The 21265-nt window shown below is 36.9% G+C and overlaps 1 protein-coding gene across 1 annotated transcript in view; it reads right to left on the reverse strand.

Annotated features, from left to right (window-relative positions):
- The window catches only part of LOC128911034 (adhesion G protein-coupled receptor A3-like), a 279984-nt gene that overhangs the window by 170228 nt on the left and 88491 nt on the right, over window positions 1-21265 (reverse strand). The window contains exons 3-4 of the mRNA XM_054205261.1: window positions 8911-8982; window positions 4992-5063 (exon numbers count right to left, since the gene is read on the reverse strand). Of these exons, the coding sequence (XP_054061236.1) occupies window positions 4992-5063; window positions 8911-8982 (144 nt within the window). The remainder of the gene's footprint in view (window positions 1-4991; window positions 5064-8910; window positions 8983-21265) is intronic.

Raw genomic sequence — 21265 nt, forward strand, 5'->3', positions numbered from 1 at the left:
AAATTTCAGATTTCATTAGTAACTTGAAATTCAATTCCTGTTCACTGAAATACACATCCTGACCCTGACTGCAACTGGAGTAAAAGTCGTCTTTTCTACATTATCAAGAGACTGAGAATTTTTTGTGGTTTCTTTATGTGTGCATGTTTTCAAAACAATGCTAGAAGATACTACTAATTAAATTATTCTAAATTCAAGAATCCTGTAGGTTGTCCGGTTCTAAAATAGGCTGCACAAAACTACCAAGCCCTCTGAAGAGTGTTTGCATTATCCCTGAAAGCTCAGGCAGTTCTCATCCTTCATTTTAGCAAAGTATTTAAACATACCTTTGCCCTACTCAGTTTAGATAAACGCATCACGTCATTTGGTTAAACATCTAATGTCGGTTTGGGCCTAGGGCTGATTTTTCAGCTCTAATTCCATTTTTTCAAACTGAATTAAATTTACAAGATCACCTGAAATACACTGTGTTATTTTATTTCACCTGGTATTTCTGCTTGCAAACAGTGTATGAAAATCTCATCCCTGCACTTCACCGAAGGTACATGAAAAGATTTATGTCCTTTGCTCCTTCCAGTGGACTCATGGCTCTCCCTACTGGTTTTGATAACAGCCTGCAAAGATTCTTCTGTACTTCATCTCTGCTAACATAACACAGGAGAGCTCTAATTACCACAATCAGCAACTGCATAAATCAACACGTATGTATACTTCTTTATATTGCTCCTTCAGTAACCTAAACCACACTTGGTGGCTCTGAAACCAGTTCCATGTCTAAGAACTTGTCATCTTTTCCCTGGTACAGCTACATACACTGATGTTACACTGAGTAAATGCTTCTCCATAACCTTTTCAGAGAACAGCTTTCTCATACTCCTGAAATGACAAGTAAGCATAATTCAGAAGTATCAGTAGCAACGGAAAGGTGACTTACTGTATTTTAAACAGGTCTAAAAAGTTTGATTCCGGGAAGTTTGTATGAACTTCCATACAAAAAAAAGCTAGAAAGTGTTAGAAAAGTACCAGGTGGCATTAGCTTGCAGTCAACGAGAAATCACCAGTTCTTACATCAGAGGCAAATTGAGATCCCAGCTCAAATAATTACTATCAGCAATATGTAATTAAATGAGATTTCCGAGACCAAGGAACAAATGATATTATGAACAGCAGGGAGTGGTTCCTCTTGATTGAGATTGTGGTTGTATTTCTTCACAGAATAATCACTGACCCAACAAGAGAAATGGTACTCTCTGACTTTGTTTTGCTAAGGAGGACAGTCCCTACTAAACAGAAAGTCATAACTTTTGCCATAGCAATCATGAACTGATTTACTTCAGACGAAAGGGAAAATTAGACTTATCTATTACTATGCCTCTGATTTCAAAGGACAGACTTTTGAAATAAAAAGTAAATAAATAAATAAAGTAACTAGCAAAGAACTACTAAAGTACCTGACCTGGAATGCAGGATGGCCCCATTTTTTAAGTCAATGGTAGAAAGGCAATTTAAAACCCAAATGAGAAAAATGGAAGATAGACTAAATGGATCAATAACCAAATCTTAAACCTTGAAAAAAGAATGCAAGTTCTAAAAAGATCACAGAAGTAGAGAGACTATAACGAACAGGAAAACGTTAGCAAAAAGACAGGAAGCATAGAGGGACAATGAGAATTACCAAAAATTAAATTAAACTTTGGAAAGTATACTAAAACAAGGTGCAAAAGACACTTTAGCAATACTACTATATTATAAGTAAGAAAGGAAGAAAGAGTAGATATTATATATTCCCTAAATATATCCTATTACCACTGTTTTCTATTCTGTTCAGTAAGGTCGGTCATTTGGATTATAGGTATTTATGGGAGGAGCACACACTAAATTCTGGAAATTATCTTTCCCAAGATCACCTACAATATGAATACTGATTTGCAGAACTAGTTAAAATCAGAAAAATACCTGAGCAACCAGAGGCCTTCTAGGCTAATACCACTCACATGAAATCACTAGTACAAATGTTAATGGTTTTCTCCTGCTTAAGTGGTATCATGTTACATGTATATGAAAATCAAGAAACAATTTTCCTTGTCTAGAAAATTAGTGTTCTTTTTTATATGATTAAATGATACATCTCCAATAGATGTATATTGATTTTTTTTCCCCATTTCTGATTTGCCAACATTTTTTTCCATTTTTCTTTCATTCAAAACTCACTCGTTTACTGCATCAAATACAATGAGGCCAGGCTAACAGGTCTACAGTTACCAGAATCATCATTTTTTCCACTGATGCATGGACGTAACAGCCATTAAAGCATGAAGAACCTGGCGTTAAGTGCATTTATTGTAAGACACTGTAAGATAATGGACAGGATAGAAGGGAGAGGAGTAAGACATTACTAGTGTTCTGCACAAACACTCTTGTGACTGATTGTATTTAGTGCTTTCACAAATGACTGGCTCAGAAATGTAAGCACAGGAAAATGAAATCTCATAATAACAAAACCAACGACTGGTCAACATTAAGAGAACTATCAGACAAGGAGAGGTGAACACTCTTGAAGATGAGATGTGTAGTAATTTCATTAAATAATATTCAAAGTGAAAAGTGTAACAAGAACGGCACTTGAGAATCATACTTAAGAAAGGTTTAATTCAAACTTCTGCAATAAACTGCGGCCTCAGATGGAAAACAATACAAAAAGCTCTGGATCTACATCCATTGGAAATGAAAGTTAGCTCCATCTTGAGGGAAACATAAATATTTACTTAGGATGCACAAAAAGACCAGAGGAAGGAAGACACGGTGTTAACAATAGTGTAGAGGGAACTGGGAGACTTTCTCTGGATCTGCATGCTCAGAAAAGATTTGCCAACGCTGGGACAGGTACACGGGTTACTAGAATGAGCAGGGATATGGCAAATCGATTTTACAAAAGGAAGCTGTACTGGTGTGTTTGATCAGCCCAGTAACTACGGGCATGTAGCATGCATATTGTGCCTTTTTCTGACATCTCTGGTATCAGTGAAGGATGAGGAGATATACTGCCACACTCTTTCCTGGTCTTCAGAGGAAAGGGGATAGTACAGCCAAACACTGCCACAGAATAAATGTTGTACACTCACTGTGAATGAATTTCTGTTCCTTACCATCACAGGACTGAAGTTCTGTATTTAACTTCTAATTAGCTTTTAAGATGAAGTCTGGAAGATTTATGAATGGAACTCTTAGACATGTTTTTCTGAGAGATCAGGGTTTTGAACAGTTTCTGTTGAGGTTGCTCCTAGCATCTAAAGGCACCTTCCATTTAATAAGTTGACTTCACCATTTTGAATTAAACATACCTCCTATGGTAATCTGGCTATATAGTCACGGTCATGTTCACTGTGCACAACAAAAGGAGACCCAGCAACCCTCAACAGCGGAGTTGGTCTTGCCCAATTTGTCAACTCATCTTTAGACGAGTAAAAAGAGGGGCAGCCTGCACCTGGTCATCAGCATGCTATCGAGGCTCTTCCCATCAGCTATTCTCACTTGTTTTCATCAGAGAAGATGTGGCATAGTTACTCTCAGTAATGTGATCAGTAAGCATGCCAGATTTCAGCCTTTTACCTGGTGTCATCTTGACCTCATGGCAGATCTTTCTAGAAAGATTTCCCTGTTTTTCTAAGGAAATGCCAGAACTGGCTGGAGAGGAAGAAAATAAAGTATGAGATTTGTAACACACTATGATGCAGTACAGGAATGTATTTCCCATTCAGAAATGAAGACAGATATCAATGAAGACACAGAGCCCTCTGGGTCTGGCCAAATGTCCATTTAAACCAGGGCCCTTCCTGTGAATTGTCCCTTTCCAGCCAGGAAAGTCGCAGCCAATTTACTAATTCCTAGCACTTTCCTATGCTGTACCACACTTTTGGCCATTCCATTCTGTCCTTCTCTGAACCTTTTCTAGTTTTCATCATCTTTTTGAGGTGGGCAGACTGGAAGCGCTCACAGTATTAAAAATGCAGGTTCTTTGCTTTTTTACTGTATGATGGATGTTCTCCAATTTGTTCTCTCTTCCTTTAATAATACTCCCCCCCTTTTTTTTTTAAATGATACTGAGCAGATGTTTTCATGGCATTACCCACTCTAATCTCAAAAGATCATTCCTGCATGTTAATGGTTAGCTCAGAACAGACTGAGCTTCCTTCTCCCTTCCATCACTTAGTATTTATCTACAATAAATTTCATCTGCCATTTTACTGCCCAGTCCTGTACATTACTGCTGTCCTTAAAAATCAACCCTTCTCTCTAATTCTTTGGTTAACTTAGTACCTACTAGCAAACTTCGTCGTTGCACATTTTATCTCTTCTTCCAGGTCATCTGATTATCCCCAAAACTGAACAGCCTGGGTATACTATCATACTCTCATGTTTTCTGAGTGCTCTTTCTAGAATAGCCTGATAACCTATTGATCACACAGCGCCCTGGCGTGCTTATGGATACGCAAGTTGATTGCTTTGCTCCCTAGAGCATATTCCAGTGCAGTTGCATATGATAAACTAATCACTCAAAAAGTACTATGACAAATAAAGTGTACAACGCAACACCTTAGACTGTCTAAAATTGATATTTCTGAAGCAATTTTAAATACCCTGATATTCCACATTTGCTTGACACTTCATACATTTTTTGTCTGAGTATATGCTTATTTTTTTATGTAACGCACTTAAGGAAAAAAAAAAATTATAAAATTCTAATTGATCCGTAATGGTTAGAAAGAGCAATGTATCCCTTTTAACCAGTAAACGTCTCATCTGTGTGCTTGACCTTGAATTGTTTCTGAGACAAGCAAACAGAAATGTCATGTTCAGCCTCTTTGCAATGTGAAAATGAAATTTTTTTCTTAGTACAAAACCTATAATTTTCTTATAATGAAAGTTTATTGCCAACTGTACTCAGGTAAACCATGTGGCAGTTTGGATTTCTCCTGTGGTATTATACTCACAGTTTGTGAAGACTGTTAAGTCCAACAAACATTTCTGGTGTTAGGCAACCAATTCTGTTATTTGAAAGATCCCTGAAACAAACAAACAAAAAAAACGTGAAACATTAGGCCTGTCTTTTTCATATACATAATCACATACAGCCTCTTTAACTCTTAAGGGGCTAGAGACAAACAAGAAATAAAACCTTTGTCCATAGTGTAACATAACTGAATTAAATAGATTTAACAACTTTTGTATTACCATTACTGAGCAATATTCCACAATTAAACACACCATCCTGCAACTTACATAAAACCACATTTTAATGTCATTAGTATATGTCGCAAATAAAAAAAAAATCATTTCCAATATAAAGAATTTTCTTTATCAAAGTTACTAGCATCTATTCATTTACTTCTGAAAAATACTATGCATTTTGTTGCATGCAATATTCAGCAAAAATTGACATATTTTTACTGTTTACTAATATCTCATCTCATTGACAGAATCCTTTCTTGCTGAAGAAATCGCAGAAACCAGAGGGCAATTAATTCTTGAGTGAGTAAGAAGGTCAGTCCTGATAAGCACTTGGCAAGGTCTTTGAAGAGCAATACTGTGGCTGTCTAGACCACAAACAGTACAAGGCATTACGTTCCGTAACTCTTCTCTGCAGAAAGGTGAATGGGTGTTTTCTGTACAAGTCATACATACAACATTATGTATGGGATACTTACAGGAAGGAGACAAAAGTAGGGACGAACAGTTATGTTGTGATAACACCATGAATGCTGCCCTTTGGTGCGTTCTGAACTAGGGTTTAATTTTTACATATTTGGTTTTCAACCTTGACTCAAATTTTCCTTCTTATCAAGTATGGTTTTTTTTTAAAATAATTGCAGTAATATAGGGATTTTAAGTGATTATACATCCAATAAAATGTTAACATTGATCTGAATATGTTTTTGGTTTAGAATCAGTAGTAGTCTTCCAATTCCTTTGTTATGTTGTGCGGATTCCCTGTTTTTCTATTGTTATATGAGAACACTAAAGTCATCAAAAAGGAGAATAAGGGTTGTAGTTTGAAAAATCTAGTTATTGCTTTCATGGAGACATATCCAATTAGCTAGAATGTGAAGGCAATTTCTTTAGAATTCACTGCAAAGTCTTGTCCTATCAGACAAAGATTATATCGTTGTACAATTAAATGATGAAACATCACATTCGAATGAAAATATTTCTTAAATGCTTGTCAAGGATATTAAGTAGGCAACAGCTGAGAAAATAGTGTGGATAACAATATAGTGCAATAATTACATATTAGCATTATTCTTTAAGTTCTCCTAATGAGAGCTACACAGAAAATCTAAAAATGCAAGTTTAAGACAAACAAACATACAAATACATATATCTATAAATAGATATCTTTCTATTAGAAGAGGTAAACAGTAAACGAGAATCTACCCAGAATTCTTGGTTGGGCAATGCTTTACTTCTGCCTAAGCAAAGTCTGAACACATACGGAAGAAACGCATCACTATGTGGGGCATAATTTGGGTAGCAAAAGTAAATTTCGTCAAAACTAATCAAAACAAGTACATATTTCTTTAAGTGTGGCACCCAGTAAGTTGGTATTTTTAATAAAGTGAAAGGCTACATACCCTTTTCTCAAAGTTTACTTCAATGAGTGTTATTTTCACAATAAGATTTATGGCAGTAGCTGAAATCTCAGTATTGCAAAACATGTTTTCTAAAAAAATATTAGCAAAAAGAAAAGACAACTTGCTGCACATTCCTCCAGACTAATACATGTAATAGTAGACATAATTCAATTCATAACGTACAAAGCTGGTGTTCCTTTTCAGGAGTAAGACATTTAACTTACTAATGATGACTTGTAAAATTGACATCAGGGAAAACAAAACTCCTCTGTTGAATAACCAAGTGCCGTAATTTTAATGTTTCATAAATTTTCAATTTTCATCAATTTTGTGTGTAGCTTTTTGAGTAAACCCTTGAAATAATTCAGTTTGTCATTCAAATACAAATTATTATGGTTCTCCAAATCATTCACAGAAAACATTCTGATGTTGACAGCCTGCAGTTTTTCTGTCTGACTTGCCATAGCCATATCTCTTGCAGTTGTCCATATTATATCAGCTTCTGCTTTTCACAGCATCATTTATATTTTACATGGGAAATAAGAAGATGTGAATGTAATGTAGTCTTAAAGTAATTACTACATTCAGCATTCAACTGGAGTTTACACTATTTATTCCTTTAGCTCAACTGCCTGCTACCCAACAGTTGCACAGTGAAGGAATGCAGAGATTTTCTTGTTTACCATGGACTACACGGTTTGTACCAAACATGTGGCAGTCTAGTAATTAATCAAGTCCCTGTATCTAGATTGCTCCCAGCGTTACCTGTTCATATCAGCAACGAGGAGTTTTTTGAGATCTAGCATGATAAATCCCAAGGTTGCCTTTTCTAGTTTGCTGAAGAGTCTTTTCTTGTCACTTTTCCCAGTGCCTAATGACTTCCTCATCCTTGACCTGCCTCTCCTGGCTGACCCAAGCCTCCACCTGTGCAGTCTTTAGATGTGCAGCCCATGACTTGCACAGGTTTCCTGGTTTTCCCACAAGAGGTCAGGGTTGTGTTATTAGAGTATGCGGCCAAAGCAACAATTAGTACTCATTTCGATCATTTCATTGTATTGTTATCCCTATATACAGAGCGAGCGAGAAAGTTTCAACCTAATGTTTTTCTTTGTATTAAAAATATATATGCTACTCTGACTTCATCATCATTATGTCATTGGCTTTCTACCCAAATGCACTAAAACTTAGTGGTTGGTGTTAGAAAATACCGCTACCTGTATGATCTTTTACTTAGGTTGTGCAGTGTTCCCTGTACACAGCCGTTAGGGAATTTAACCTCAGAGGAGAAAAGCAGAAGGATTTGTAAATTTCTTTTTCTGTGGATTTGCATTCCTTCTCCTCTAAATCTTCCCATCCCACAAAAATAATCCCTGTTTTCTCATAGGTTTTCTCATCACACAAACGACAGCACACACGACGGCTAGGCAGATTTCTGGTGCGTGCTGGTGGCCTGGTTAGCCATTACATGGACATTTGGATGCTCTCACTTGGAAAATTATAATTGAAAAAGGGTTCATCTCACTTTTCCTTTAGGCTGAGTAGAACTAAGGAGGGTCTGTAGTCCTTGTTAATCAAAAGCAAAAAGGCCCACTTGTAGGATCTTAGTAACTTAGATATTTTTACTCTCTACAAATGTCGTTTAAAAATCAGTCAGTCCTTTCAAAAGTACCACAAGAACCTTTTCAAAAAGAAGAATGCAAGAATGATGGACAGGCAATATATTGCATAAGTCTTGTTTCCTTAGAAAACCATGCTAAAAATAAAAAATGTCAAGCAGAGTCAATGTGAGAGGTATGAAAATGGTAGACAAATTCGAAAGCATGACAAAGTTTCCTGTCTAAGAATTTATTTTATAGACCAGGTCTGTGATAATAGTAGACCTTACACAATGAAAAAACTTACTGTAGAACAAAACATTGTTCACACATACTTAAACCACTTAGTTTTATTTCTGATTAATGACTATAGTGATATATTGTCTGCTAAGTCATTAATTAAGCATGTTTTTTACCTTTATAGATGTACTTGTTAGGACATTTACTGGAGAGCAAATAGATTATTTGAAATGGGAAAAGGTAAAAAAGAAAGGGGAAATGGGGAAAAAAAAGGAGAGAAAGAAGAAAAAGGCCTGGTAAATTTAAAAAGCACGGTGTGTGATTTTCTATTTTACAGCCAGTGTCCTTATGTGATTATTGCTTGGTGGCATATTTGAGTTGTCCAAGGATAGAAATGTCGATACAAACACAGTTTGCAGAATAATTCAAATGGAATTAATACTTACAGGCGCTTGAGTTCTGAAAGTCCATGGAAGGCCCCTGGCTCAATTGTGCTGATCAAATTATTCTTCAGATCTCTAGAGAGACATAATAGGAGGAGCAATTAATTATCACTTTACTTACTGTACTACCGTTACACATGAGGAGCAGTGTGAAATGCAATGAAATTCTAACCTTTATTTGTCTTAGCTAAAAACAAGAATTAATTTCTTTTAAAATGGTAACATCAAAAACATTACATAATTTGCAGTTTATAAAAACATATTTTTCCAAGAAGATGGTTAAGATCAGATGTTAAAAAAAAAACCCCCAAACCTGCTTGTTTTAATTCTTTTCTTATTTATACTTTTCAAACCAAGCTTACCACCCACTCTTGCCCCAGGAAAAATGTTTTAATCAATGAGCGAAGAAAATAATCAGTCAGCAAAGCAAGAGTCTTTTAGTTTGCTTATTCATTGTGCTGTGCACTTTACACTGAATAAATTTCTCATTTCCACCTAATGTAGGCAAAGCAGCTGGCATGTGAGACAAACAGATAGGTCAGGTTTCTGTCCTGAAATACAAGCAATTTCTCATATTTGGCAGATAGGTGCTTCATTTTGCACTTGGTGACAATCCAGAGGATTGGTTGTTGAGCAGATAAAGAATGTTTCACTGGCATTAGTAATCTCGTCTGCAGATAAAGAATGTTTCACTGGCATTAGTAATCTTGTCTGCTCTTGGCACAGTGCTTGGGGCCATGCCATTGCTCTCAGCTCAGTCCCCACAGAGATTTACAACTGAATTGTCTCAAGACTTTCGTGATGTGAACCCTGAGGAAATGCCTTCAGTGCAATTAGATAAGCAGGCCTAGGAGATAAATGCTGTAAATTCTTGTAGAGTCAGTGTTCATCTTCTGACAATTTGCAATTCATAGGGAATGACTGGTGCGCAATAATATCAGTGTTGTTTCTCAGACTGGCCACTTCCAGGATATTGCAGCACATACACTGCTTGACTCTGCCGAAGTATGGATGTATCAACAGCCACGTGAGTCATCTTATTCATGGCTTTTTATTTTACTGCAAACAAAATGCACACTAGGTGAAATCTTGGTTCCACTAGCTGTGATTGCCCTCAACAGGGAAAGATTTCATCCCAAATGTTTAGTTCACGGTAGGATATATTTTAATTTCAAAGACAAAGTCATAAATAAATATTTCTGTATTTTGGTAGTCATTTTTGCAGATCTTTTGAATACAGTTCCAAAAATTTGTGTGTCACACCCTTTTCGTTTTAGTGATGATGTTGATGCGTGATCCATCCCTAACAAAGACCTCAGTCAGACTCTTAACGGTCAAGTTCAGCTTTCAGCTTGCAACATGCAACACCAGGAGTCCTTAAGAAGGTGATAAGATATTCTGATTACTTTTGTGCAAGACGTCTTGTACAATATGTCTTACGTATAAGAAATGCAGAGCTATCAACAGACCAAGACTGCAATTTTGATGGAACAAAACCCAACCCTGGAATATCAGATCCATTTAGAAAATATAGATATTCAGTTGCTTAAGTTGTAAATTCCTAACTGTGAACAAGATTCAAGATAATCACTTAGCATTTGGTAAAGTCTACTCAGCTTGAAGTTTACACTGCATAATCAGCAAGGTATGATACAGAGGTATGATACGTGGTAGCATCACCTGTCCAACAATTTTAGATTACTGTTTCTTCTTTGTTCCTGCTTGCTCTACATAGTGCTTTCATCATGACTATGTGTTGCACCTGATCTTGTGACATACTGAAAAAAGCAAAGGACCAGGAAAAGGGTACGAAAACGGAAATCAAACAATAGGCTCTGCTTTGAGTCTTTTTAAAAAGTCAGTATTGCAAAGCATACAGGTTTACTTATTAAGAGTACCTGTGATTTAAGTAATTTAGCTGAAGTTACAAGCATTCATAAAGCTATGAAATACATTAGAAAATTTTCTAGCCGTGAATGTCTGAAAATCAGTGGTTTAGTTTCTTACTGTTTTTATCTTAGCTTCTTTAAGATGTTCCAAAGTTCCGTTTTTTCAATTGGCTTTTCACTAATAAAACATTATCTGTTCATTATGCAAATAAACTTGATGAAATATAGAATCATAGGGTTGGAAGGGACCTCTGGAGATCATCTAGTCCAACCCCCCTGACAGAGCAGGGTCACCCAGAGCAGGTTGCACAGGAACGCATCCAGGCGGGTTTTGAATGTCTCCAGAGTTGGAGACTCCACCACCTCTCTGGGCAGCCTGTTCCAGTGCTCTGCCACCCTCAAAGTAAAGAAGTTCCTCCTCATGTTTAGGTGGAACTTCCCATGCTCAAGTTTGTGCCCATTACCTCCTGTCCTGTCCCCAGGCACCACCGAAAAGATCCTGGCCCCATCCTCCTGACACCCACCCTGTAAGTATTTATAAGTGTTGATAAGGTCCCCCCTCAGCATATGATAATTTCAGTCCACACAGATACAATGGATATTACAAGAACATATTAAAAATACAGCAGCTTTTCCAGTTGTCCAGTACTGATGTAACTTTAAAACAGTGACGCATAACTGTACGCACATATAGGTATTTCAAGCACCCACATTACATGGCATAGGTCATTCTTATTTGCCGGAGCCACAATAGCAGTCCCTCACTTGTTGCTAAGCTAGTGAAAAGCATAAAGCCCAGAAGTGCTTCCTTTGCCCTGCTCCTGTGCAGTACAGAGATAAGCACGGCTGTAGTGCCTGGGAAAGGGACTGAGTCAGAGCCCACGAAATTCCCCATAGTCTCAGGAACCCAGCAGCACGAGCCAGCAGCAGGGGAGAAAAGGCGGCAGACTGAGGGGAAGAAAAAAGGAAAGTGTCAGTTCAGGAGACAGAAAGGTGCAGAGCTCAGGCAAGGAATGTGATGGTGGTTTGAGCATTCATAAGAAAACTGCACAGCCTACGAGTGATTTCAGGCATAGATCTAAGCTCTTTCTTTCCTCCTGGAAATCACATAAGCAAAACAATGGCAGAAACACAGATGTTACGGTTGTTGCTCGCACTGGTTCTTATCTGGCAAAGCACACAACAACCCCATGGGCAATAGAGAGGAATCAGGGGCTACAGCCACCCTCCTGGGGGTGTTCTGCCCTTCTCCCTATTCCCTGATCCAGGCAAAGCAGTTTTCTCCTTTGTTTGGTCCCCTTCCCTTCTACTGGATTTGCATGAAGGTGACAGTGGCTGATTCAATCACAAATGAAATACAGAGAATGATGTTTGTTACCACGAAAACACTCTCTAAGAATTGGAAGAAGCTTTAGGGTTTTTTAAATTTTGTGGTCAAACAGTTTCCTTTTAGTTCCCTGATACCAGCAGCAGCTACTAGATTAATCTTTCTTCTGCCTTCATCTGCTCAAGAAGTTGTGACAATTCCTTTAACCCTGAATTTTCCACACCTTCTCATAAACAAGACTGTTTATACACAACTTCTGCAGTCTCTTCTTCAGCGTCCCATCAGCTCGCAAAGACAAGTCAATAAGTTTGGTAAAAGTTAATCTACATGAGTGTATTTTCCTTCGACGGTTTAGGATTTTTGCTGTGTGGGTTAGCCAAAGCCTCGGGTTTTTTAATCTTCAAATATTCGATACTAAACAGTTTGGTCTGCTCCGGTTCTGTTCACACCAAACATCATGGCTTAGCTTTCTGTAGACAGCATTACTGGCAATATCCTCATGAAAGAAATGTAGATCCCTCTGCTTGTACAGTACGTTAAATATGTAACTACTCAGGTTGAAGGAAGTTCTTTAAGTTACAGGAGTGCGTCCACATGGAAAACACTGTTCTCGTCACGTAAACTTCTGTATCCTTAAAACTTAAAATACAAACAAACAAAACAAAATAAAACCCCCAACCCAATACTATAAATCCTTTGGACCTGTGCTGATTTACCTCAGGTTTTGCACTGGGGGACATTTGAAAACCATTTAGAGGCATAGTTCAGAGCAAATATTCACATTTTAAGGCAGGGGAAACTGACAGTTTTAATCATTAATCTTTATATCGATTACACACACATTCTGTGTTAACTGACAACTCATCTAAATGCTCTGCAATTTGGTGAAGTGATTGTCTCTTATAGCCAAAAGTGGTAACAGCTCACAATAAATATAAAAGAGTCAGTATGAGTGGCAAACTGTTGGCAGGTGAGTTTTAATGCCAGTCAAAATAACCAAGCAGACAAAAGGTCTTCCATTTACTGAAATCCTGTATGTTCTCGTTTATGGAAACTCTGCTCTGTTTCCCCATAACTTGTAACCACATAGGAAAAACCAGCATAATCTTAAACTATCATCTACAGGAAGAAAAAAGGCCAGTTTAATTTAGTAAAAGGCAGACCATTTCAAGAAAAAGTGTCCATCACTTGCACTGTCCCAAACAAGACATCTCGTCCCCTTATTTTGGAAATTAAACTTAAATTAGGTAGGTCATTTTAGTAAGAACATTCTCAGAAAATTGTAGATGATTATACTACCCACGATCCTGGCACTTTCTTAGTAATTAGTATTATCCCATAACGTTTCCATGCACTTCTGGCCTAACAAAATAAGTGTTTTCCTTCTTGTCATCCTTGAGGACTAAAATGTGATTAAAATAAATAAATAAAATTATCACAACTGTTAATCACTTACAATTCTTACTATACATTAGGAGAATCTATTTGCTTGTCTCCCACTTGTATTTTTTACAAAATTACTTTTATTAAAATATAAAATTAGCTTCTCCCATTTTCTAATTTAGCAAAGAGTTTGCAATATTGAAGCCTTACAGCAATGAGTATCAACTTTCACTGAGCTAAATAAAGAAACCAGAGTAAATTTGGTTGTATGTTTACATTTTTTCCCCAAGAGCTACTGCTGAGGTTTGGCAAAAGGTCATGATCCAAGGCATGCCAAAGAGCAACCCAGCCTGGGCCACACACATGCACACACGCGTACATACCACGCAAGCGATTTTATCACCAACCAAAAGTAAGAGGAAAAGTGAAAGAACCCCAGTATCGTAATATTGAACGGCCACATCGCAACCCAGTTAAAGTCTAAAAAGAAAGCATTTTCTAACTAACAGTTATGGCTGTGCATCATTTCTCATGCAGCGTTCTAACTCTAAAGTATCTATTCTGAATCTGAATGACGTGTCATTAGTGGTGTGGGTGTATAGATCTAGTGGCGTGACCTGAAAATAAATCAAAACCAAGTGCCTTGTACAAGTACAGATAGATGGAAGCTACATAAAGTTAGCTGTAGTCATAACAACTGCAGCACTTATATCAAGGCTGCACAGCTGCACAAAAATAAAATACTACAATATTTATTGAAATATGTTTCCTCTAATTTCATGATAGTTGCTAGATACAAGTGCTGCCTGGTACTGTGATCTTAGCAAGACCTGAATAGGTAAAAGAACAATATAGAATGGACTGTAGTTTTTTGCTAAAAAAACCAATCACAAATGATTACAGTAAATTAACAGAGGGAAGTTTCCTTTTCGCTTACAAGTCTGAACTTATATAAAGTATATACAATAACCATTAGGCACTGTCTTCCTACATTTGTGTAGATAATTTGTATGAATATGCAAATAATAGTTCCACAGGTAAAAACGCAAGTATCACAAGCTGCTGGGAGTTTATCCTTAGACATTAATCTTTGAACTGACTTTTACTTACTAAAGACATTTAAGAGGAGTTACCTCAACAAAACCAGCTGACTTAAGGAGGGGAAATCTGTGTTTGAAATATTCATTTCCTGACGGCTTAGCTGAGAGGTAAATGAAACAAGAGGAAGAGGCTACTAATGGGACTTTACAAGAACATTTAATAGCCAGGCCAGGCCTCTCAGCTATTAGACATCTTCCGTGGCCAAATCCCTGATTATCTAAATGTGTTCTTGAGATTCTTGATGCTTCAACTTCACAGTATGCACTCACACAGTATAAAACATAGTGAGAAAAATCGCTAAGATATACACAGTCCATTAACAAAAGAATCAATTTATCTTAAGCTACATTCTGACATTTTGGGCATTTTGTACCAACAACTACGCACTGCAGATTCCTCCCCCAACTTACAATATATATACTGTAGATATTTTGAATACATATTCATAACAAGAATGTTCAACTAATTCCAGTACTTCGTTCAAATTCCTGACATCGATACCTCTTTCATAAAAAATTATAGGTTGTACCAAGAGGACATCTGTGTTTAGAAAGCTGTCATTATGGTGCTGCAAACTTTCCAAAAAAGCTCTGAGAAGAGCAATCAGTTGTTGAGCAGATGCCAAATACCAGTGAAATATGACTGACTTTCCACATTTTGCATATTACTATGAAACAACAACAACAACGGGAAAAAAAATAATAAGGTCACATCTTCCACTTCTTGCTCATGCGAAATATTCCAGTCAAACTAAGTAGCACCTTTGCCCTAGAAGTGAAAGCAGACTCTGGACCCTTGAAGAAGATTCACTTTTAAAACATCATTACGATCACAGTGGTAAGAAAGAGGCATAGCCAGTGATGAAAGACAACATTTAGCACCTATCCTGCAGTCACGATAGCAACTGTCAGGGTTAGCAGTCCTGGGTACAGGAACAAAGAATTAAGATGATATTGGTAAAATGTGTTTGAAGACATTTCAAATGCACCCATCCGTACAGTACCTGTCAGGAGCCAGTGACTCATTGTTATACTTTGATGGCCTGGATATTATCAAAATTCATTTTCATCTTCATCATCTTCATTGTTGGTGAATGTATTATTGGTCATACACCGTATACCAAGAAACAGGCAGGTTAATCGATATCCATAACCTGGTATCATCAACATCTAAAGCACTCCCATGAAATTCCAGAGCTCTTGTCTGTTGTCTTTTTATGATGAGAGTGGATATTTAATCTACTTTCCAGAATCAGAAAAGTTACAGCTGCATTGCAGTTAAGTTTCAAGACATACGGATAAATCTTTTTTTAGATTATTCCCACAAGATAATAAACATAAACATGCACATAACACGGACAATAATTGTCCAATAATTGTCTGCTTTTGCAGACACAGAGGCTACAGGCCTTTTGTTTGTTTAGCATTTTGGTGCATGTTGATTAGGCATTCTCCCTAAATTTTCTTTTTTAATCCAAGCTATTACTGGTTGGATTACCTAAAACAATAGACCCTAAGGACCAGGCAAAAAAAAATAACTGCTGCCCATTCAAGGTACTAATGAATGATTGGAAGTTTCAAACTAGTCACTTGATGGCAATAATGACATATAGAAAAACAGGAAGGTCATCACATTTTTGTTTTTTAATTTAAGGACAATGACTCATTCACATCAAATGTGCTGTGGTAATTTGGCAGCTATTCATTATTTAGGAACATGACTAAAAACGTTAAACAAAGTGCCAATAATGGCAGCTGAAACAAAACAGATACAGGCTTTATGGCAGTTTGCTCGCCCAAAGTGTCCCACAGAATGCTACTATGTAGTTCATTTTAATGGTAATAATCATAGAGCAAGACTATGAGGCTCAGAGTATTTTAATTGAAGGAGCAGGATATGGAAAAAGGAAAAGTGAGTAAAAAACTTAGTAAAGCAGGGTAGACTTTTGTTGCAAATTTTTTGCTGATACATTTTTCTACATGTATGTATTAGAAAATAACATTTTAAAAGATTAATTTACCTGGTATAAACTCTAGTTTCATTCTAAATACAGCATCAACCAATCAGAACCTGGGATGAAGATGCAAATATGTCTGGTTCCTGCCTTTAGCTTATGCATTTTGTTATTGATAGCTCAAAATGAAATGCATTTTCTATTAAAGAAAAATCATCTGTGCTTTCCAAATTCTTTTTCTTTAGCCTGTTCTCAAGAAGAAAAAATTCAGCAAAATATTCAAATTCCAAACATGTTTTCTTTTCCTGGAAAATGCCACAAACCAAGAGATACATGGTAGGGTCACCTTAGGTCTAAAAGTTATTGGCTGCGTAGGTGCAAAAGCACAGGCCTGGCCGTTGTCACGCGGGGAGTCGAGACGGAGTGGCTTGTTGCCCAACAGGAGGAGTCCCGTGGATCAGTTCCATGGGGCTGAAACAAGACTGAAAAGTCAGAAGCAGTAAATGCCGAAGGAAGCACATAAAGTGGATTTGAGTGTCCACAGCCTTGCAGGCAGCTCTGCAGGGCCAGCAGAAAATACCCCCATGCGTGTTGGCAGTCGTGCCCTGGTGTGCAGCGACAGATTTGGCCTAACGTTGATTACAACAGCAGAGCTTGTGTCTATCCATAACTATGGAGAGACATGACGAGCACAGAAACCTTTGGCGGCTGAAAAGAGACAGAGGATTCCTTAATTTCTACACCCATTGGGACTTCTCTGTGTGTTCATGACTAGAGGGCAGTTTGGCATGGGTTAGGTTTTTTGACATGTGCTCCACTCCTTTGGAAAAAAGGCTAACCATTGTGGGAAAAAGAAGATGGACGAGAAGAAAAAAAATCAGTTCTGAGCAGAATTCAAACCTGTGAGAAACTTGTTGCAAAGAAAGTAGAAAAGTGGGGAAAAAAGTATATTCAACCTTTTTTTTTTTTTGTGAAGTGCATAGACAAAGAAAATGTAAAACAGATGCTTAGAAAGTGAATAAAAAGTACTTTCTACTGAGAAAGCTTTAAACTCCAGTGTAGGAATTGTTATTCCACATTTTAGGACTGCCCTTATTTGCCTGTTACAGATTTCCAGAAATGCGTATTTAACGTCCTTAGGTCAAATTTCAAAGTTGGGAATCAAAGTTTAACAGCATAATTACAATTTTGAAAATGAAATATTAGAAATTTATCCAGTATTTTCAGAAGTGAGTCTGATTTAATTTCCCATAATAAAATAGGGAGGTTTGCGTGTTTACACTAAATTATCAGAGGTATCAAGGGTAATGAAAATGTGTTTTATTAGCTATGAGAACCATAAAATACACAAACCATGGAGTTTTGGGTAGCTTTATTTTAAAGGAAATATTTGATCCTTTTTCTGTTACTAAACCAATATTGACTTAGAAGAATACAAGCAATTCTATATTGAATTTCAATTTGAACTTCAGAAAAATATTTTCTTCCATGGCTTAAAAAAATCCCAAGAAAAGAAGAAAGAATTCCACCCTGAGCTGTAAAGGAAAGATAAGTACCTGCAGATGGCCCATAGATTAGCTTAGAGTAGTTTTGAGCCAAAAATAAGATCGTTTACTACTCAGTGTAAATCAATAAAATAAAGATTATCTTTCCTATAATGTTTGTGTTATTGTAGTGTTTTCTTAAAACAGAAGTAGAACACTTCTGAAAATAAGGTGATTCAGTTATAAAATGTCAAGGAGGGACTCCATCTTTCTGCCCACTTACCATTTCTACGAAATCTCACTGAAAGAGTAAGAATCTTAACAACATCACAAAGAACACAGTACACTGAAAACTGAGTGAGTTGCAGTTGCTATTTAGATCACGACAGGAGATGGACAGGACGGCACCACAATAACCTTCACCCATGTCCAGGAACGAGTACGCTCAAAGACATTCTTCCTATCTACCTGCAAATGTGTCAATGCCCAGATACGTTCCAGCATCACCTAGAGCGGGAAGCCTTTTCCAGATAAGGAGGGGGGAAAAATTAAGAATAGAGACCATTCGAACATTTAATTCAGCCAATGTTAGAGGGAACATTAATTACACAGAAATCCTATCATTTAAACTGTAAATACGAAGTGGTTTAAGGATAAGAGGGTGGAATTGTCTATGAGCAGTTTAGCTCAGAGGAATTAAATCTCGGTGAAAGACTGGTCTGGGAATCCTTCCCTGGAAGCCTCTGTTTTATATGAACTGGGGCTTTGGTAATAACTTAAACAAATTTAAAGTAATTTGAAAAACAACCACGTGTGCCAATAAAAAGGCATGCAGTATTGTCTTCTCCTGAAGAAAGCAGGGTTAATGAGTATCCTCTTCGACGACTCTGAAGAACTTCCTTGAGCATTTTCACTGCGCGGTTTGTACATTTACACTTTCCTGCAGGTACTTGCAGAAATGTTAAAATACTTTTTGCTAAAATTTTGTATGAAATACGGATGAATGATAGAGCAAACTAAAAGGCTGAAAAGTAAGACCAGAGGATCCATATGAATGTACAATTTCCACACATTCTTCAAGCTCACTGCCATATGCTTTATCTGTTATACAATGCACATGTTGTGAGATTTTCAAGTAAAAATTATTTTAATCAAATTGAACAACTTATATTTCTTCTACCTCAGAAGTGCCAGACTGATACTAATTTCAAGTCCGAAAAACTCTCTCCTAATAAAAATAATAACAAGTTGGCACATATTTTAAAACTTGTCCCTGGGGGTCCCACTTAAAATGTTGTTTTTCAATGATTTCCATGCTTTGTTGCTTTTACCCTAGTGTTTCAGACAAAAGTACAGATTTTAAAAAAATAAATTTTCTTTCGTTTATATAAATGTCTCATTCAGCTTCAGAATATGAAAAGATTATTGAAAAAACCCCACAAAATTCAACACAGTCATAATAATACACAATAGTAGCTGGGGCCTCAGGAACACCCAGAGGTCTTCAAGCCCTGAAAGTATACCAAAAAATGGAGGAAACAGGAAAGGAAGCACAAAAAAAAAAAGGCTGCAGGGAAAGAAGGAGTATGTTATTGTTGGAGATAATTATTGCTGAACACTGTTAGTATGTTTTGTTCAGTTAGGTATCACTTCCTTTTCTGTCCTCACCACATACAGTAATAAAACTTCTTTTCCCAGCTTGTTTTTTCATACCTTCCTTCATGGCATCTCTTATCCTACCTTCTTCACATCGCCTCTCCCTCAGAAATGGTGCTTTGTTTCCACAGGCTCCCAGCTATTCTCTTCCACAAATAATTCAGTTTATTCATCAAAACCTCAATTCAAGGCATGAAGGGGGCAGAAAAGCCCACAGGTGCTTTGAGGAGCCACAACCCAATTTCTTTCTCTGCTCCCTGCCTAGCCAGCTGTGCCAAGCTGGTTTCCTAACGGGTTATTTTATTTTCAGTTAGTCAAGGAAGTGAATTAGGGACGGTATTTCTCAGGAAAGCACACATGCTGTATTGAAAATAAAAGCATATAGACAGGGGATTAATCAGCAATGGCTATCTCACTTTACAGCCCAGAATCGTGCCCATGAATGATAAATCCTAATGCAACTATTTCCCTACCAAAAAAACCTGTTAATACTTTCCAGTGCTGCTAGAGCTACAAGTGTCAAGGAAGAAACTTTGGTGGCAGCAAAGGTGCTTTATGGTGGCTATTTTAACACGCGTATTTATAAATCTGCACTTGATACATCTTCCTAAAGGATGACAGCATCTGACACAAATCATGTGTTATCTTAATGGCATCACTATAGAAAGCATCAGATGAGTATATCACACAGCTGGGATGGCTGACTGCACATCAGACTAACCGAACTATTTGTGGTCCTAGTGGGAAACAGGAGCCTAGATGCTCATAAATTCAATTAAGTGACTTCCTGAAATACAGCTAAACTTCATGTTATATACATCAAAAATAAAATAAAATAAAAAAAAATTGTCCATGATTTAAAGAGCTCTATAAACCAACTTTACAAGTTAATTTTATATTCCTGTCATTTATGACTACTAATATTTACTTTTTATATTGAACATCTTCTATAATTTTCCTCACGCGCAATGCCCTGATAACTCTATTCATGACTGTGCTATAGCAAATATAATCTTAGTGTCTAATCAACCAGTTTGTTCAACTCTACAAGTAAAAATTTATATCGTGACAAAATGATGAATTAACAACAAGCGTCCAGGCAAAACTCCTAAGAAGCTCTGCAAAGTGTTTTTACACACCTACGTTTTAAGAAGTGTATAAAAATAATTCCTTATAATAATAACTCTTACATCTAATAAATGTATCTAAACTAGTAGACTATTAGACTACCGTAGGTTAGGAATACAGCTACTGCTGACCTTGTACAGGTGCTTTGCGCTGACTGACAACACAGGAAAGATGCTTTTCATTCTAACTTGACAGTGAATTATGACCTTTCATTCCTGCCTACTGTTGTCTCGCACAACTTACTTTCGCTCTGTTTCTAAACAATTCGCTCAGTTTTAACCACCAGGGATTTTCCCTATACTTATTTCCCTTTGCTTACATTGCTACCCACTGGATTTCAAGTAGAAATTCCTGGCTTTTGTCACGCTCTACACATTTGCTATTCCTGCAACAAAAACTGTAATAGTTTTGAAGATGTTTTTCCATTAAAATACTT

Source organism: Rissa tridactyla, chromosome 6 (assembly GCF_028500815.1).
Source record: "Rissa tridactyla isolate bRisTri1 chromosome 6, bRisTri1.patW.cur.20221130, whole genome shotgun sequence".
In the NCBI taxonomy this organism is placed as follows: Eukaryota; Metazoa; Chordata; class Aves; order Charadriiformes; family Laridae; genus Rissa; species Rissa tridactyla.